At 39.8% G+C, this 14,213-nt stretch overlaps 1 protein-coding gene across 2 annotated transcripts in view; it reads left to right on the forward strand.

Annotated features, from left to right (window-relative positions):
- The window catches only part of LOC106907694 (proline-rich protein 12-like), a 110,356-nt gene that overhangs the window by 15,592 nt on the left and 80,551 nt on the right, over positions 1-14,213 (forward strand). For both annotated transcript variants that reach the window (XM_088007999.1, XM_088008000.1), the window contains exon 2: positions 7,059-7,216. In XM_088007999.1, the coding sequence (XP_087864125.1) occupies positions 7,059-7,216 (158 nt within the window). The remainder of the gene's footprint in view (positions 1-7,058; positions 7,217-14,213) is intronic.

A 14,213-nucleotide genomic window follows, 5' to 3' on the forward strand; every position in this document is an offset into this window, starting at 1 on the left:
CCCTCCAGCCAGTGTCTCCATTCCTCCAGCGCCAGCTTTACGGCAAGCAGCTCTCGGTCCCCGACGTCGTAGTTTCTCTCTGCTGGGGAGAGTCTGCGAGAGAAGAAAGCACAAGGATGGGTTTTATGATCTTGGTCAGAGTTGAGAAAGCACAGCTCCCACACCGGAGTCTGAGGCGTCCACCTCTACAATAAACTGTTTAGTGGGATCTGGCTGGATGAGGACAGGAGCATTTGCAAAAAGAGACTTCAATCTGTTGAAAGCTACCTCAGCTTCCGGGGACCAACAGTATGGGGTCTTTGTGGAGGTCAAAGCAGTTAAAGGCTGAGCAGTCTGGCTGTAATTGCGTATGAAACGTCGGTAAAAGTTAGCAAAACCTAGAAACCTCTGTAGTTGTTTCCTGGTTTCAGGGGTCGGCCATTCCAAAACCGCCTTAATCTTCTCCTCAGTGGGTCTTACCGTCGAGAGCGGAAACGCGGAGAGGAGAGGAAAGAGGAACGGTTCCAATGCCCATCTGCAGACAAAAACTGGTATCTATCAAATTACATTCACAACCGGAATCTATTAAGGCCGACAACGTAATGGATTGGTTCCCAACCTGGAGAGAGGCAGGAACTAGCAAGCGAGGTGAGTGTGTAAGTACCTGATGGTCCGCGAGTTCCCTCGCCGTTACTGGCGGACCTGGGCTTTTGACAGAATGGGGCATTGAGCAATCAAGTGTCCGGCCTCCCCGCAGTAAAGACAAAGCTTAGCTCGCAGTCTGCGCCGTCTCTCCTCCGGGGTCAACTGAGTATGGCCAATTTGCATCGGTTCTGGTTCAGATGAAGTCACTGGGGGAATGTCTGCTGAAAAAACATGACTGGAGACAGGAGGCAACTGTGGTGGAGGATTTCTACTAATCCTTTCCTTTGCTCGGGATCGAATTCTGTTATCAACCGAATAGATAATTTGATCAAATTCTCCAGAGAAGCCGGCTCGTCTAGGTTTGCGAGTTCATCTTTGATTGAGTCATTTAATGCATTTACATAAACACTCTTAAGGGCGGTACTGTTCCACCCTGAGGCTGCTGCTTGAATGCGAAAATCAATTGAAAACTCAGCAACGGTTCGATGCCCCTGCTTCAGCTTTAATAGATCGCGAGAAGACAGGGCTTTATCCACATCTTGATTGAATGCTTGTTTGAATTCTGATAAAAACTCATCAAAGGTGCAGTTGTACTGTGTGGAGGAAGAGAACTTTACTTCTGCCCAATCCAGAGCTCGATCAGTGAGATGTGCAATTATATATGAAATCTTTGAAGAGTCATGGACAAATCTATGGGGAGAGTGATTAAACTGGATATTGCATTGCATTAGGAATCCCCTGAATCTTCGGGGATCTCCATCAAACCTGGGCGGACTGGGCAGTGGACAGTCGGATGAAGTGGACTGGATCGGAGCTTGAGAGATGGGAGCCGGAGGCGGTGCTGCCTGTGCTGCAGGTCCTGGGGCTGAGGGGGCTGCAGCGGCCTGTGGGAAATCGATCACGGAGAAAACTGGTTAGTTCAGCTAATTGGCGGTTTGTCTCATTTTGACGGTTACCCAGATCAAGAAGAGCTGATTCATGTTTCTGAATTGAGTCCTGTTGTTGCTGAAGGGCTCTCCGGATTGCTTCTGCTGGGTTCTCGGTTTGGCCAGAGTGTTCTGTCATGGTGGGTTTTAAGAGTCGAACCCACATGCAGAAACTCTCACAGAGAGAAGGGGTAAATGCAATAATTTATTTACAAAATGTACAAGTAATTACAAGGCAAAGAATGGATGACAAGAACCAGGAAATCCGGAACGGCTGCAATCAAGAGAGAGAGGTGGTGAGTTGAATGGAGACGGAAAACAGCAAACTCTGGAGAATGGTTTGGTGCTTACTCTGAGGCTTAGGATCGGCAGAGGGGAGTGGGTTCCAGGTAAGGGCATCACAAAGGGGGCGTAGGAAGGGTGCTGGTGTTGGAGGGCGGACAGGTAGACCAAGTAGGAGGCTCCGAGGACAGCGGGGCAGAGAGGGCTCCCCACTAGAGAGAGATCTTCCAACTGACAGTCCTAGGCCAGAAGACTTGAGAAACCTTCTCCGGAGTCTCTCGTAGGCGTCCACTGTAGGCAACACTCTGGCAGAGAAGTGCTGGCAACCCGCTGCTTATATCCTCCTCCTGGGAGATGGTAATGATCCTCAGGTGCATCCTGTTAAGCCCGTCAGCACACCCTCCTGTCAAAGCATGAATCACTGGCGCCCTCTCCTGGATAGTTGGTGATGCTGAAAATGAAAACAAAACCTTCCCCAACCTGGTACCCAACACTTGGTAGACAGCAACATGAGAGGATTTACTTCCAGGTTCCCAGGTATCATCCCAGATTTTTCCGTTAGAAAAGAACAACAATAAAATCAGGATGTGGATTTTTTGTGCTGTAAGGTTCACAAATCTATCTTTCTAAGATGTATACCTGACTTTAAAAGGAGGTAATGTAGCCAAACTATTTTCCTGCCTACATCCACCCAAATGCCAGCTAGTACTTACATCCTGTTTTGTCCCAAATATACAATATTATCTTGTCTTATTAAGTGTTAAATGATAAACTGACTGCAGTCATTTTTACCACTACACAATGAAAATCTCTCGTAGTGCTTCAATTTATTAGAAAAGTCTAAAAGTCAAAACAGAAAAAAAGTGACAGTTTCAGATTAAATGTCCAGCTTATATGAATTATAAAAGGCACAGTGTTAAATAATAAGTGTTGAATCACCTTTAAAAAGTCCAAATATCAAAATCAGCATTTCTTTGCTGATAAACGGCCTAATTACGATATTTGGAGTTCTATCTCTATATTTCTATGTTTCTGTGCAAATGCTGACTTTTTAGTGTGAATTTGTTTCACCCAAAGATGTTGTGACTTAGGTGGTATAAGTACTACTGATTCCTGTTGTAATGCCCATTTTTGTCCTCATAAAAAATAAAGACAAATATAAAGAAAGAAAAGGAGTCTGGTAGGTCAGTAATTAAAGCCACAAAGTTTATAAGTAAACAACTGTGCTTATTTTTTGCAGACCACTGCCTCCCTTATCACCCCTCCCCCCATCTACTCATCTTCACACGTGGCAATGTCTCTCAGTGTACCTTGGCATGTTTGACTGGGGTGGGGATACACTGTCACATGGTGGATTAGTTAAACTTTTAGACTTACCGCATTAGTTCTATGCCCATGGATTGATTTTGGGTACTACATTTCCACCAACCTAAATACCAAGAAAAGGAAAAAAGAATTTTAAAAACAAAATAAGAAATGAAGTCAAAGCATGTACACTTGAAAACTGAAAACTAGTGTGGTGACTGTCATATTTTATAATCCTTCTAAACTTTACTCTTCTTTACATGGATTTACACATTTTCTCAAATTAGTTTAACATTACTTTTAACCACTTTACAATGGCCACATAAATGGAAACTAAGCCCAAAACAAGTTGACTTTGCTTCTAAACGGTCTCTATAGGTTTTCTTTTCTGTGAGAATTTTGACATTTTAGGGCTGGACTCCTTAAGTTGCTAGTTGAGTTTTCTTCTGGGTTCGATTCCTGGCCCGGGGTCTTTCTGCATGGAGTTTGCATGTTCTCCCTGTGTATGGTGGGTTCTTTCCGGGTTCTCCGGCTTCCTTCCACAGTCCAGAAACATGACTATCAGATTAATTGGTTTCTCTAAATTCTCCCTAGGTGTAAGTGTGTGTGTAATGCATGGTTGTGTGTTCTGTCGGTCTCTGTGTTGCCCTGCGACAGACTGGTGACCTGTCCAGGGTGTACCCCAGCAACCCTCCCAACCACACTAGGGACCAGGGTGTAAGAAAATGGATGAATGCAAAGAAAACAAAACTTAACCACCCTGACTTAAGGAGACGGCATGGTCTCCAGGTGACATGAATGCAGATGTGGCTGATCTATGGGGGGAGACGATGACGGAGTGGGAGGAGAGGCAGCTGGAGAGGTGCTTCTGGGTCTTTTCTTCTTCTGAAAAGACTGAGAGGATGGGACAACAGGAGGAGAAACAGAAACAAGATCAATCACTATCACAGTATCTTCCTGGTTCTCTGGTGTCATCATTGGATGCTCCTCAGTAAGCATCCCAGGCTGCTCCTGACCTATGTTCTCTGTCTGTTCAAAGATCAGGTTCTCAGCTCTTTACTTCTCTTCATCTGGCTTGCAACAGCAATAAATAACATAGACAGGAGGAAAGAAATTTGCCTGTACTGATGCAAGTTCGTTTTTAATTCAAGTAAATGACCTATAGCTGCAATCAGTATATTCAGACAAAGTTCATAAACAAAACTTTAAAGATCATCACAGCCTAGGGGCACTGATGTTTTTAGCAACCCTCCAATTTTACAAAGTGGCCAGAACAAACATGATTATAAACACTATTATGTGACTCTATCATGGCTAATTAAACGTATTAAGCACAGGTACAATGTACAGGTACAATTAGCCTCCAAGAGGCTAATTTAGCTAGCTTCCACCGTATATTTTCCGGCAAAAAAATGTTACCAACGTGCCTTCAACCATTCACATCACAATCCTACTGCCATTAAGTCCTAAAACTACCATCAGTAACTTTATACGTAACACTTTGGAGTTATTTTTGGTTTTAGAGTACAAAAACATTTTGACAGATGCAGGTTTCTACTCACTGGAGTGTAAGTGTCGCATATGATGAAGTCAGCTTATTCTTCTTCTTGGGTTTTAGTGGGATCCGTCCTTATTTTTATTATTTCAATCAAAAATATTAAAACGTTTACAGAACAGTTTGGCATGCAATCACAAAAGAAAATACATCTTAATTTTTCTTAAATATATTTGGAGTAAATCACTGATATCATACTCAAAAATAATTGGTAAATTTTTTAAAAAAACTTTTAAATCAAGCTAACAACAACCACAACAAAAACCCTCCGGTTCTATATTTTACTGAGTTATTTTTAAATACCGAATTAAAGTCTTATGACCTATACGTCTGACATGTATTTGTAGTAAATATTATTAGTATCTTGTTCAAACTAGCACATAAATTGTAAATAAAGGTTTTTAAAAAAAGCTTAAAAAAAAAGGTTCTATCGGCTACAAGCTGCTGTGCTCATCGATACAAATGGTTGATAACAACCTACTGAGCCTGATATCAGGCAGAGGAGGGACCAACTGAGGCCACTCAATGGGGCTGATAACCACTGATAATGGCCATTCTATGGGATGATAAAATCCAAAGCGGGTGATAAATGTTATGTATTTCTTGTTAAAAGAGGTAAATCTAAAAAAAATTCTGTTATGAAAAAGTTTTATATTTTTTGTCCCTCATTTTAGCAGGTGAAATGCATATAGATTTACCACACTTAGAGAGAAATGCTTCAAGCCTTTATTTCTTGTTAATTTGATGACTATGGCTTACAGAGAATGAAAACTTAAAATTTGCTGGCCATCTAGCACACTACCACCACGGTCATTTCCTGCTGGAAAAATGTACCAGCATTTCCATACAACTTGTCATGAAGAAGCATGCAGTGCTGTACAATCTCCCAAAGTGTCCTGTGTGGACTGTGGACTTCAGGAAACAAAGTGGACCAGAACCATTAGGTAACATGGTGATGGCATGGTAGATGAGTGATGTATTTCTGCAGATAGCAGTAGGACCACAGGGAGGAAGCAGAGGAGCTTGATACTCTCACAGAGCTATCTCAGAATAGTAAAAGTAATAGTAAAAGTCTTAAGAAGTATGAAAAAAAACAAACTTTTTCTAAAAGTTACCTTCTGCAGCTTTAATCTCTGACAGTGAGAATATAACATAAAAGCTGTATGCCATATTGAAGAGGGGAATAAGTTGTGAAAGAATGAATTATTATTCATTTATTACATATCTAGACTTTCCAGAATCTAGTCCACTGACAGAATCCCTTGGATCGCACTGACAGAAGTTCTTTCAAAACTTATTTGAAGAATGTAGTATGGACAAAACTATGTATATATCAGTTCAAACTCTGTGGTAATTAAAAAACAAATAACAGGCATGATGTATCATACTAACCTGAAATTATACACTGACCAAAGCATACAGTTAGCTTAGATGTGCCAAGTAAACTTATGCAACAATGGATTTTTAATAAATTTCATCTAAACTAATCTTAGGCTCATGGATTATTTTCCACAGATGATTGTAATCCACAACTGTGTGGGTTGTTCTGGATTGTCTGCAGTGAAAACATACTTATTTAGTATTTTCTTCTCTTTTCTAACAGACTGCAGAAGACTTGTGTTTGTGTAAATGTTTCAGATAATAGGTGTGTTTACAGGTTGGATGTCTGGCACTTTCATCGAGGAGAGAATCGATTGAGAAAATGCTGCTAACAATTAGACATTGCTATTGACTTTATACTTCTCATTCACATAGGAAGTACTCCTAGATCAGTTCTTCTGTTTCTTTTTGTGACTCTTCTCTGGATTCTCCAGGTTCTGGTCCTTCTTCCTGTTAAAGGGAAAATTTCCTCTTCACTGTTGCTACATGTATGCTCAGTATGGGGGATTGTTGTAAAGTCATCTACAAAATGGCAGTAGTTGTCTACTATCACTATGTGCTGGTCCAGGATGAGTGAATGCTGCAAGTTAATGACACAATACAATCTACTGTGGGTTTCCTTAGAATTTCTTTCAATTAATTTGAATAATAAACTCAGGCTGTTGTTGTTATTACAATTACAAGTATTATTATTATTATTATTATTATTATTATTATTATTATTATTATTATTATTATTATTAATAAACTAGGATTAATTGGAATTTATATGTGATTGAATTGAAATTATTTTTCATAAAGTGCCTCAAGTCAACCTTTGTAGTGAAATGTCGTGAGACAAACTAGTAAAATAAAAATAATAGTTTAAACAATACTACCATTATTATTTGCATATTGCTAGTGTAAAGTTTCTATGTCAAAGCAGACTATAATAAAAAGTTCTAAACACTGTTCTTAAAATCAAACTTTCTAAATATGCTCTGCAGCCTTTTATATGGGAGCTCCAGGTCATCCCACCCAGACTCAGAACTTCTCCACCGCCAAACCTACGGTTCCCCTCACCCCCTCCGAGCCTATGCAACCAACCACCACCCTGGAAGCTCCAGGCAGGGTGGAGCCTGGGGTCCTCCTGGACGGACAATAGGTGAGGATTTGCTTGCTGTGTCTATTATTTGAAATTCCTGCTTTTTTTAAAATATAAAAATCTGATTAGTTGTGCCAATATAATAGGCAGCAAGGGAACAATTTGTCATCAAAGTTGAGAGACAAAGAGACAAATGAGGCAGAGGTGTAATGATATGTGTATTAAGGGTGTTGCGCAGATCTGCTCATGGGTGCAGATGTGGGTGCATAAACATGTGTGCCACTCTGCAGCACTTCTCAGCAGATTAAAGCAATCTGGTCCAATCAGCAGCACCCTGAACTCAGGTAATATAAGGAATCCACCAATCATTTGGCTGAGGAAAGCATACACAGTCCACAAAGCTGCATTTCAAAAGCAAACTGATCAAATGAATGGGAAAAGGACTTATACTTTAAGTCCAGTGAAAGGTAAGCCTTTCACTGGACTCAGTTGAAAATATAGTCTGGCTTTGCTTTTGTATTTGAGTAAGAGAAACATAGAATTTATTGATGGAACAATTTGTATTGCTGGGTTTTAAAGTTTGGCTCTATTATATGTGTATTTAAAATTCAATTAATGTAAAAATTTGTCCTGAGTCCTAAGTTTAAATCTAATTTGGAAAATGTTTGACTTTATGTAGGATTTATTTGGTTTAATCAAAGAAAGGATTCAAATATTCAGTCCTTATGTCCTTGAATTAAAAAAAAATAAATAAAAATAAATAAATAAATAAAGAGAGAAAAAAAAATCCATTTGGTTAAAATTGTGAAAAAAAATCATGTCTAAAGCTAATGATGGAATGATAACTAAGAATGAATTAAATTTAATCTAACTATCTCTAAAATGTATGTTTGAAATGTTTGGATGTGTTTTCTAGGTTTTTCACCCTTCATTGTTCACCGGTGTAAATAATATTGAGTGAGTTTGAAATCCTGAAGTCTCAAATCCTCCTTTTTCAAGTGTGTGAAGCCATGACGTTACATAATACTTGACAAAGGGTCCACCGTGTTTTTGTATTAAAAGATGTTAAGTTGAAAGGAAATGTAAAAGTATTACAGTTATGGGAAAACAAATTCAGTGAAATGCTATTTAAATCCACAACTAGTCTAAAAACAACAAATTTGCACTTCTGTTTAATCCAAAGTAAGTCAGCGGCTCTATCAGGCCCCCAAGGGCTTGAGGGGCACCATAAACGCTAATATTTTAAAACAGACCACAGATACATAAATGTAATACTTGTTTATTGAGATTATCAATGCTGTTAAATTTGATTCAATTGTTTAGGCATACATAAATTAAAAGATTTTAAATTGTTTAACATTTAAATGCAAGATTTTAAGGAGCTGGCAAGTTTACTTTGTAAAACTTCAAAGAACAATATTCATAGTTAGATTGTTTTGTTACCACAGCAACAAAATGATGCTGTCAGTTTAAATCTTGAATTTACAAATACAAATTAGTAAACTGCGATTATTGCTTTTTAGGCTGGCCAATTAAATTACTTTCTCCCATATTTCACTAAGTCTAACACAGAAGCTGTTAGAAGTGTTGATGTTTATAGCAGCAAGAGGGGTCCCTAAATTAATGTGTGCTCAAGGCCTCATGCAACCTTGGACCGGCCCTGCACAATGAGTAAATCCGCTGCACTGCGCAGAGATGAGCAACAAACAGGAGAATTAATTCAATGCTGCTAATATGGCTTTAGTAGCTGTTCCTCTTAGTCTCTGTTGAGTTTTTAGTCGTCACAGAAACTGTTTTGGTTGGTCGAGTTTATGGGACGAGTTTCTCAGATCTCTCCGCGTGGCCTCCCGCATTAACTCAGTAGACAATAAACAAAGTAGACAACAAACAAACATTTGATATGGTGTTAATGCATCGTGTAACCGGGAAAATAATACTAAAAATAATAGGTAACACTTTATTTGAAGGGGGGTGAATAAGACTGTCATGACACCGTCATAAACATGACATAACACCTGTCATGAACATGAATAAGCCTTCATGAATATTTATGACTGTTGTCATAAAGCGTCATTCGGTAAATTATGACACTTTTAATACAAAGTTGACATTATTCAAAATGTCTTTGTTATGACAACTTGACATTAACCAAGAAATCATTACTGTGTAAACTTTACCTTTAATAACATAAAGTTACCTAATTTTTAAAGTGAAATCAGTAATTATTTTATAACAAATTTATATCAGTAATGATATAAAATAATAATAAAATAATATGAAATCAGCGTGATGCGTGACTCCAAGGAGAGCGCGAAAGTTCCTCACCAGGCTGAACCTGCATGATGGGGTTAGCGCTGCTCGTTATCCACAAACGCTCCGGCCAAACGGGACCAGACATAAACTTTACAGGGAAGGCAGACAAAGAGCCACATGCTGGGCAGCGTGTTGAGATGTAAACACCGCATATAATTGTTCGTTCACAAAGATAAATCATTCTCACCGCTCCACAACGCGCCTCTGAATTTGCTATAAGTTATTCCTGCGGTTCACTTTGAGCTGCGCAACCAGGGCTAACGCGGCGGGTTTTAAACTCTTACCTAGAGTTCTCCAAAGGATCATAATTCCTCACAGTAGGTTGATGTAAATATCCATACAGGTCAGCCTGTGTCCAGTTTGAGTGAAAGGAGGCGTGTGCTATCCCGCTGAGGTAAAGCAGCGGCAGCACGCGAGGTAGCTGTGTGATTAGTCCGCGTGCTGTCGGCTTTAAATGCATAAACTATAAACCTATTATAAATCTGTCCTTTAGGAATAAATCTGCTCTGCTAGTGAAATGCTAAGAGCAACAGAGATGCTTGCAGCTCGGCTTAAAAAAAAAAAGAAAAGCGATTATTAGGCCCGAGCAGCTAAACGCTGCGAAGGCCTATTGAAATTGTGCTGTAAATTATTATTATGCTTCCGTAAAATAAATTGGCTTTTTGGGGGCTTTAACATATTCAAAATGTGGCGGGAGCGGTGTGATAAGAATTGGGAACTTAAGTTTAAAAGCACTATTTTAATAAAATTGGTTGCAATGACTCCACTAAAAAGTTACCTTTAAGGCACACAGACCCACTACAGATGAGGCTTGAGACAATCTCACAATTTAACAATTTTATTTATTCCACAATTGTTTAATCAAAAATACTAGTCTAAAATCACTCACACATTAAAAGTCAGTGCTAGCTCAACTCAGGGATGGGAGTGCAATTCGGGGTAGTGTCCTACAAAGAAAAGAAACACAGCAAAAGAAACAAGGCAAAAAACAAGAAAAATTGTGCACCAAACCAGAAGGAGTACCACCATGCGGAAAGTCCACCACCAACACTACGAGCTGACCGTTCCTGTCAAAATAAAGGAGAGAGACATTCAAATTACAGACAATACAATTATGCAGTTCAGCCCATGACCATTCAAGCAGCAATAGTCCAAATTAAGAGTCTGTCCGGGGAGAAACCGATCCGCTGTAGCAGACGCCACTCAGAGTGGCAAGAAGGATTAGTCCGAGCTGATCACCAATCAGCCCAAATCAGCCACACTGGACGAGTGATAGGAGCCAGCTTTACGCCAACCAGGACGGCGGGCATGAAGCCAGCAAACAGGACGACAGGTAGGCAGTTGACAGATTATCCAGCTGACAGGCGGACCGCCAGTCAGGAACAACCAGAACAGCAGGCAAACAGCCGGCCAAGGACAAACAGCCAGCCAAGGACAAACAGCAGCGGCTATCAAAAATAAATGTTAGAAATGGAATCTAAAAGCATGCAAACTCTAGCACTTCACTTACCACTGTGCTCTTTATGTAGTGCCTCTAACAGGAAGGAGGAAACGTGGAGCTTGTACAGGCGGCCTGGATATACAACAAAAGCTGAGCTAAAGCTAAGCTAACAAATGTCAGGTGTGGGAAGATTCTTACCAGAAGGATGATTGATCAGCGATCAGAGCGCCGTTAAGCGCATTGTTTGAGCGCACGCATTAATTTGCAGCTGTTATACAGAAAATGTAAATAAATCACAAGTAATAAGCTTGTTTGAGAGAGGTGAAGCCTGCCTTACCTAGCGTGCAGCACCAACAAACGCCGAGGTCTGAACCGGAAGGAAAACAACGTCATGTCAACCAGGTGAGGGAGGGCCCTTTATATACAGGCAGCCAGCGCCACAACCAATTAAATTCAGGCACTTGTGTGGTGCGTTCAGAGGCTACAGGGCATACTGCCACAAAAAACTCACCAAACTTGGCGGACGCGTCAAGTCTGCATGAAAATTACATTTTTTAAGGTCATCGCAAAAATCGCTAAAGAAATGGCTCAACGGCGCCACCTAGCAACTTTCAAAAGACCCTTTCCTATTAACTTAGTTCATCGTAGAGACTTGAAATTCGGTACTCTTGTAGAGCTCCTCAAGACGCTCAGAATTTACAATTAATGTCATAGTGCAAGTATGACAGGAAGTAGGCCATTTTGGATTGAAGTTGCCATTTTGACCCCATTTTGGCCGTTTACAGCCTTTGCATTTGATCAAACTCCTCCTATGGATTTTAATCAATCGGCTTCAAACTTGGTCAGTTGGTTCATAAGGCATGGCCGATTAAAAGTTATCAAAACGGTGAGATGTTTTGTTCAACGTCTTTGTTTTGTTCACTTTATTTGTTCCTTCAAATAAAGTGTTACCTCATGTTTTACTCTGAACGGTCCATTTCTGACCCCTTTGACCTAATCAAGATGAAACTGTGTCCACAGACAGAAAACATGTTGGTGAAATGTGGATTCCAACTCCGTTTGTTTTTGATGGAGGAGGTGGTGGGCGTGGCGGAGTGGCGAAGTGACCTGTAACGCCGTTGCTATACGTTTGGCTCTAGATTCCACAATTTTGAGCCGAGCTGCACCAAACTCACTGGGATGCATCCTCATCCATCCCCAAATAGGAATCTATAACAGTCGTTGATGGGTGTGGCCTAATTTCTCTACAGCACCCCCTAGAATATTTTAAATGATCAGCCCCAAGCCATTTAACCTAGAAATATGAAACTGGGTACACATGTGTATCTTGCCAGGACGTACAAAAAAGTCTCTTGGACCCATGGTGCAAACCCAACAGGAAGTCGGTCATTTTGGATCAAACCCGTCATTTCCTGTTTTTCATACACATCGCATTTGATCGAACTCCTCCTACAGCTTTTGAGATACAGACTTCAAACTAACTCAGCACACTGTTGAGACATTGTAGATGAAAAGTGTTCAAAAGAATTCTCGTACATCAAAGCATGTGGGCCTGGCTAAGTGTCAAACTTTGACTTTTCTCCATGAAACATGAATGTGCAATAACTTCCAAATGCCAGGTCAGAGCTCCATCAGACTTTCCATGTCTCATTATAGACCAGCCTTGATCACATTAACATGGTCAATTAATGACATCACATAAGCCCCGCCCCCTTCCAACAGGAAGTCACCTGTTTTTTCTGCTGGATGTCTTACTTTTACTCTATGATTCAAATGGGTTGAATGCTGTTCCAACAAACATAAGAAGACATGATGATGACCTCTGTGAATTTTGGCTGCTGGCTGAACTGTGTGGGCGTGGCTAAATAGCAAATTGCAATGCTCGCCATATATCTATGATCGTCTCTAATTCACACATGCATCATCCGATTTGCACCAGACCTTTTATGATTGACTCTGGTGAACCTCTAAAGAGCCCAATAGCAATTTGACTCCACTGCGCCCCCTAGATTAATGAAACCGCTATATCTTCTCGCTACATCGGCCGATCTGCACCAGATTTTTGGTGCATCATCGGGGAGCACTGCAGAACTCATCGATGAGTATGGCCTGGCGGACGGGTACGGGAGCTGCATGAGAACATCCGCGGTGGCTGGTGGGCGGCGGTGCTGGGACCCCCGCAGTGGCCCATAGGCCGGAGCGGCGCTGAGCTGCGAGGGCTGCTCGAGGCTGCTTGCAGCTTTAATTATTATATTATTATTATTTTATTATTATTATTATTATTATTTTCCTAGAAACGTAAACAAGTAACGCTTAGCCTGGCGGCGGGGCTAGTAAAGCATAATATACTGGGGGAAACCCTGATAATACATATAAATATATACGAAGTATATAGTAACAGCATGCTTGTACCAATGTTAACATAACTTTAAACACACTGAAATATAATTGTACCACAATACACTTTTAAAAAATATATTAAATAAAAGTATACTTTAAGTGAACAAAATATGTATTTGCTCAAGTGTACCAATCAAACAATATGCTTTTAAATATATTTTGTGCATATTTTACAAAATATGCTCAAAATAGAACGTTTTAAAATTCCCTTAAAACTTACTTTAAAGGTAAACTATTAAATATACAGAAATTTCAGTATGTTTTAAATTACATTTCAATGTAATTTAATTAAAAAAGCTGATGATATGCTTTTTTAGGTGCCTTAATAATCTTTTACTATTTTGTTAAAATGGCAAAAAATAAAAAAAACTTAATCCTTATCGAACTTAATGTAATGTTGTTTAACAAAGTAGTAAATAATGTGTTCATGCCTCAAAACAAACATTGACAGTTTAGTGACAGAGGTTATAGATCAAAAACAATACTTGTCCTTAACACTAAATGTAACAGGTATTTTCAGTTTTACATCTCTCTGAATATGATCTGTTGTTTTCAGTTTTTTTTTTATTAAAACACAGAAGCTATTTTTACCCAGACCATTTTCAGATGTATGATGTAAGATCTATCTATTAGTGAACGGTATTGGTTCCAGTTCACACTCCAGACCAGATGGTGGTGGTAATGCACACTTTCAGTTTTTTTGAAAAGTGCGATAAAAAGAAGATGGCACTTTTCCCAGCATCATCGTGAGCTGGGGAGGAGAAGAAATGCTGTTCATATTTGCCATTTTTACTGGCATAATATTGCCTTAAAAGTAGAGAGAGCCTTGATAATAGTAGTTTTGGTAAATTCAACCTGGTGACGTCCTATTCAGAGTTAAATGATAACACATATGATAACACA

This window comes from Poecilia mexicana, unplaced genomic scaffold (genome assembly GCF_051168715.1).
Source record: "Poecilia mexicana isolate PSO_F unplaced genomic scaffold, ASM5116871v1 scaffold_8, whole genome shotgun sequence".
In the NCBI taxonomy this organism is placed as follows: Eukaryota; Metazoa; Chordata; class Actinopteri; order Cyprinodontiformes; family Poeciliidae; genus Poecilia; species Poecilia mexicana.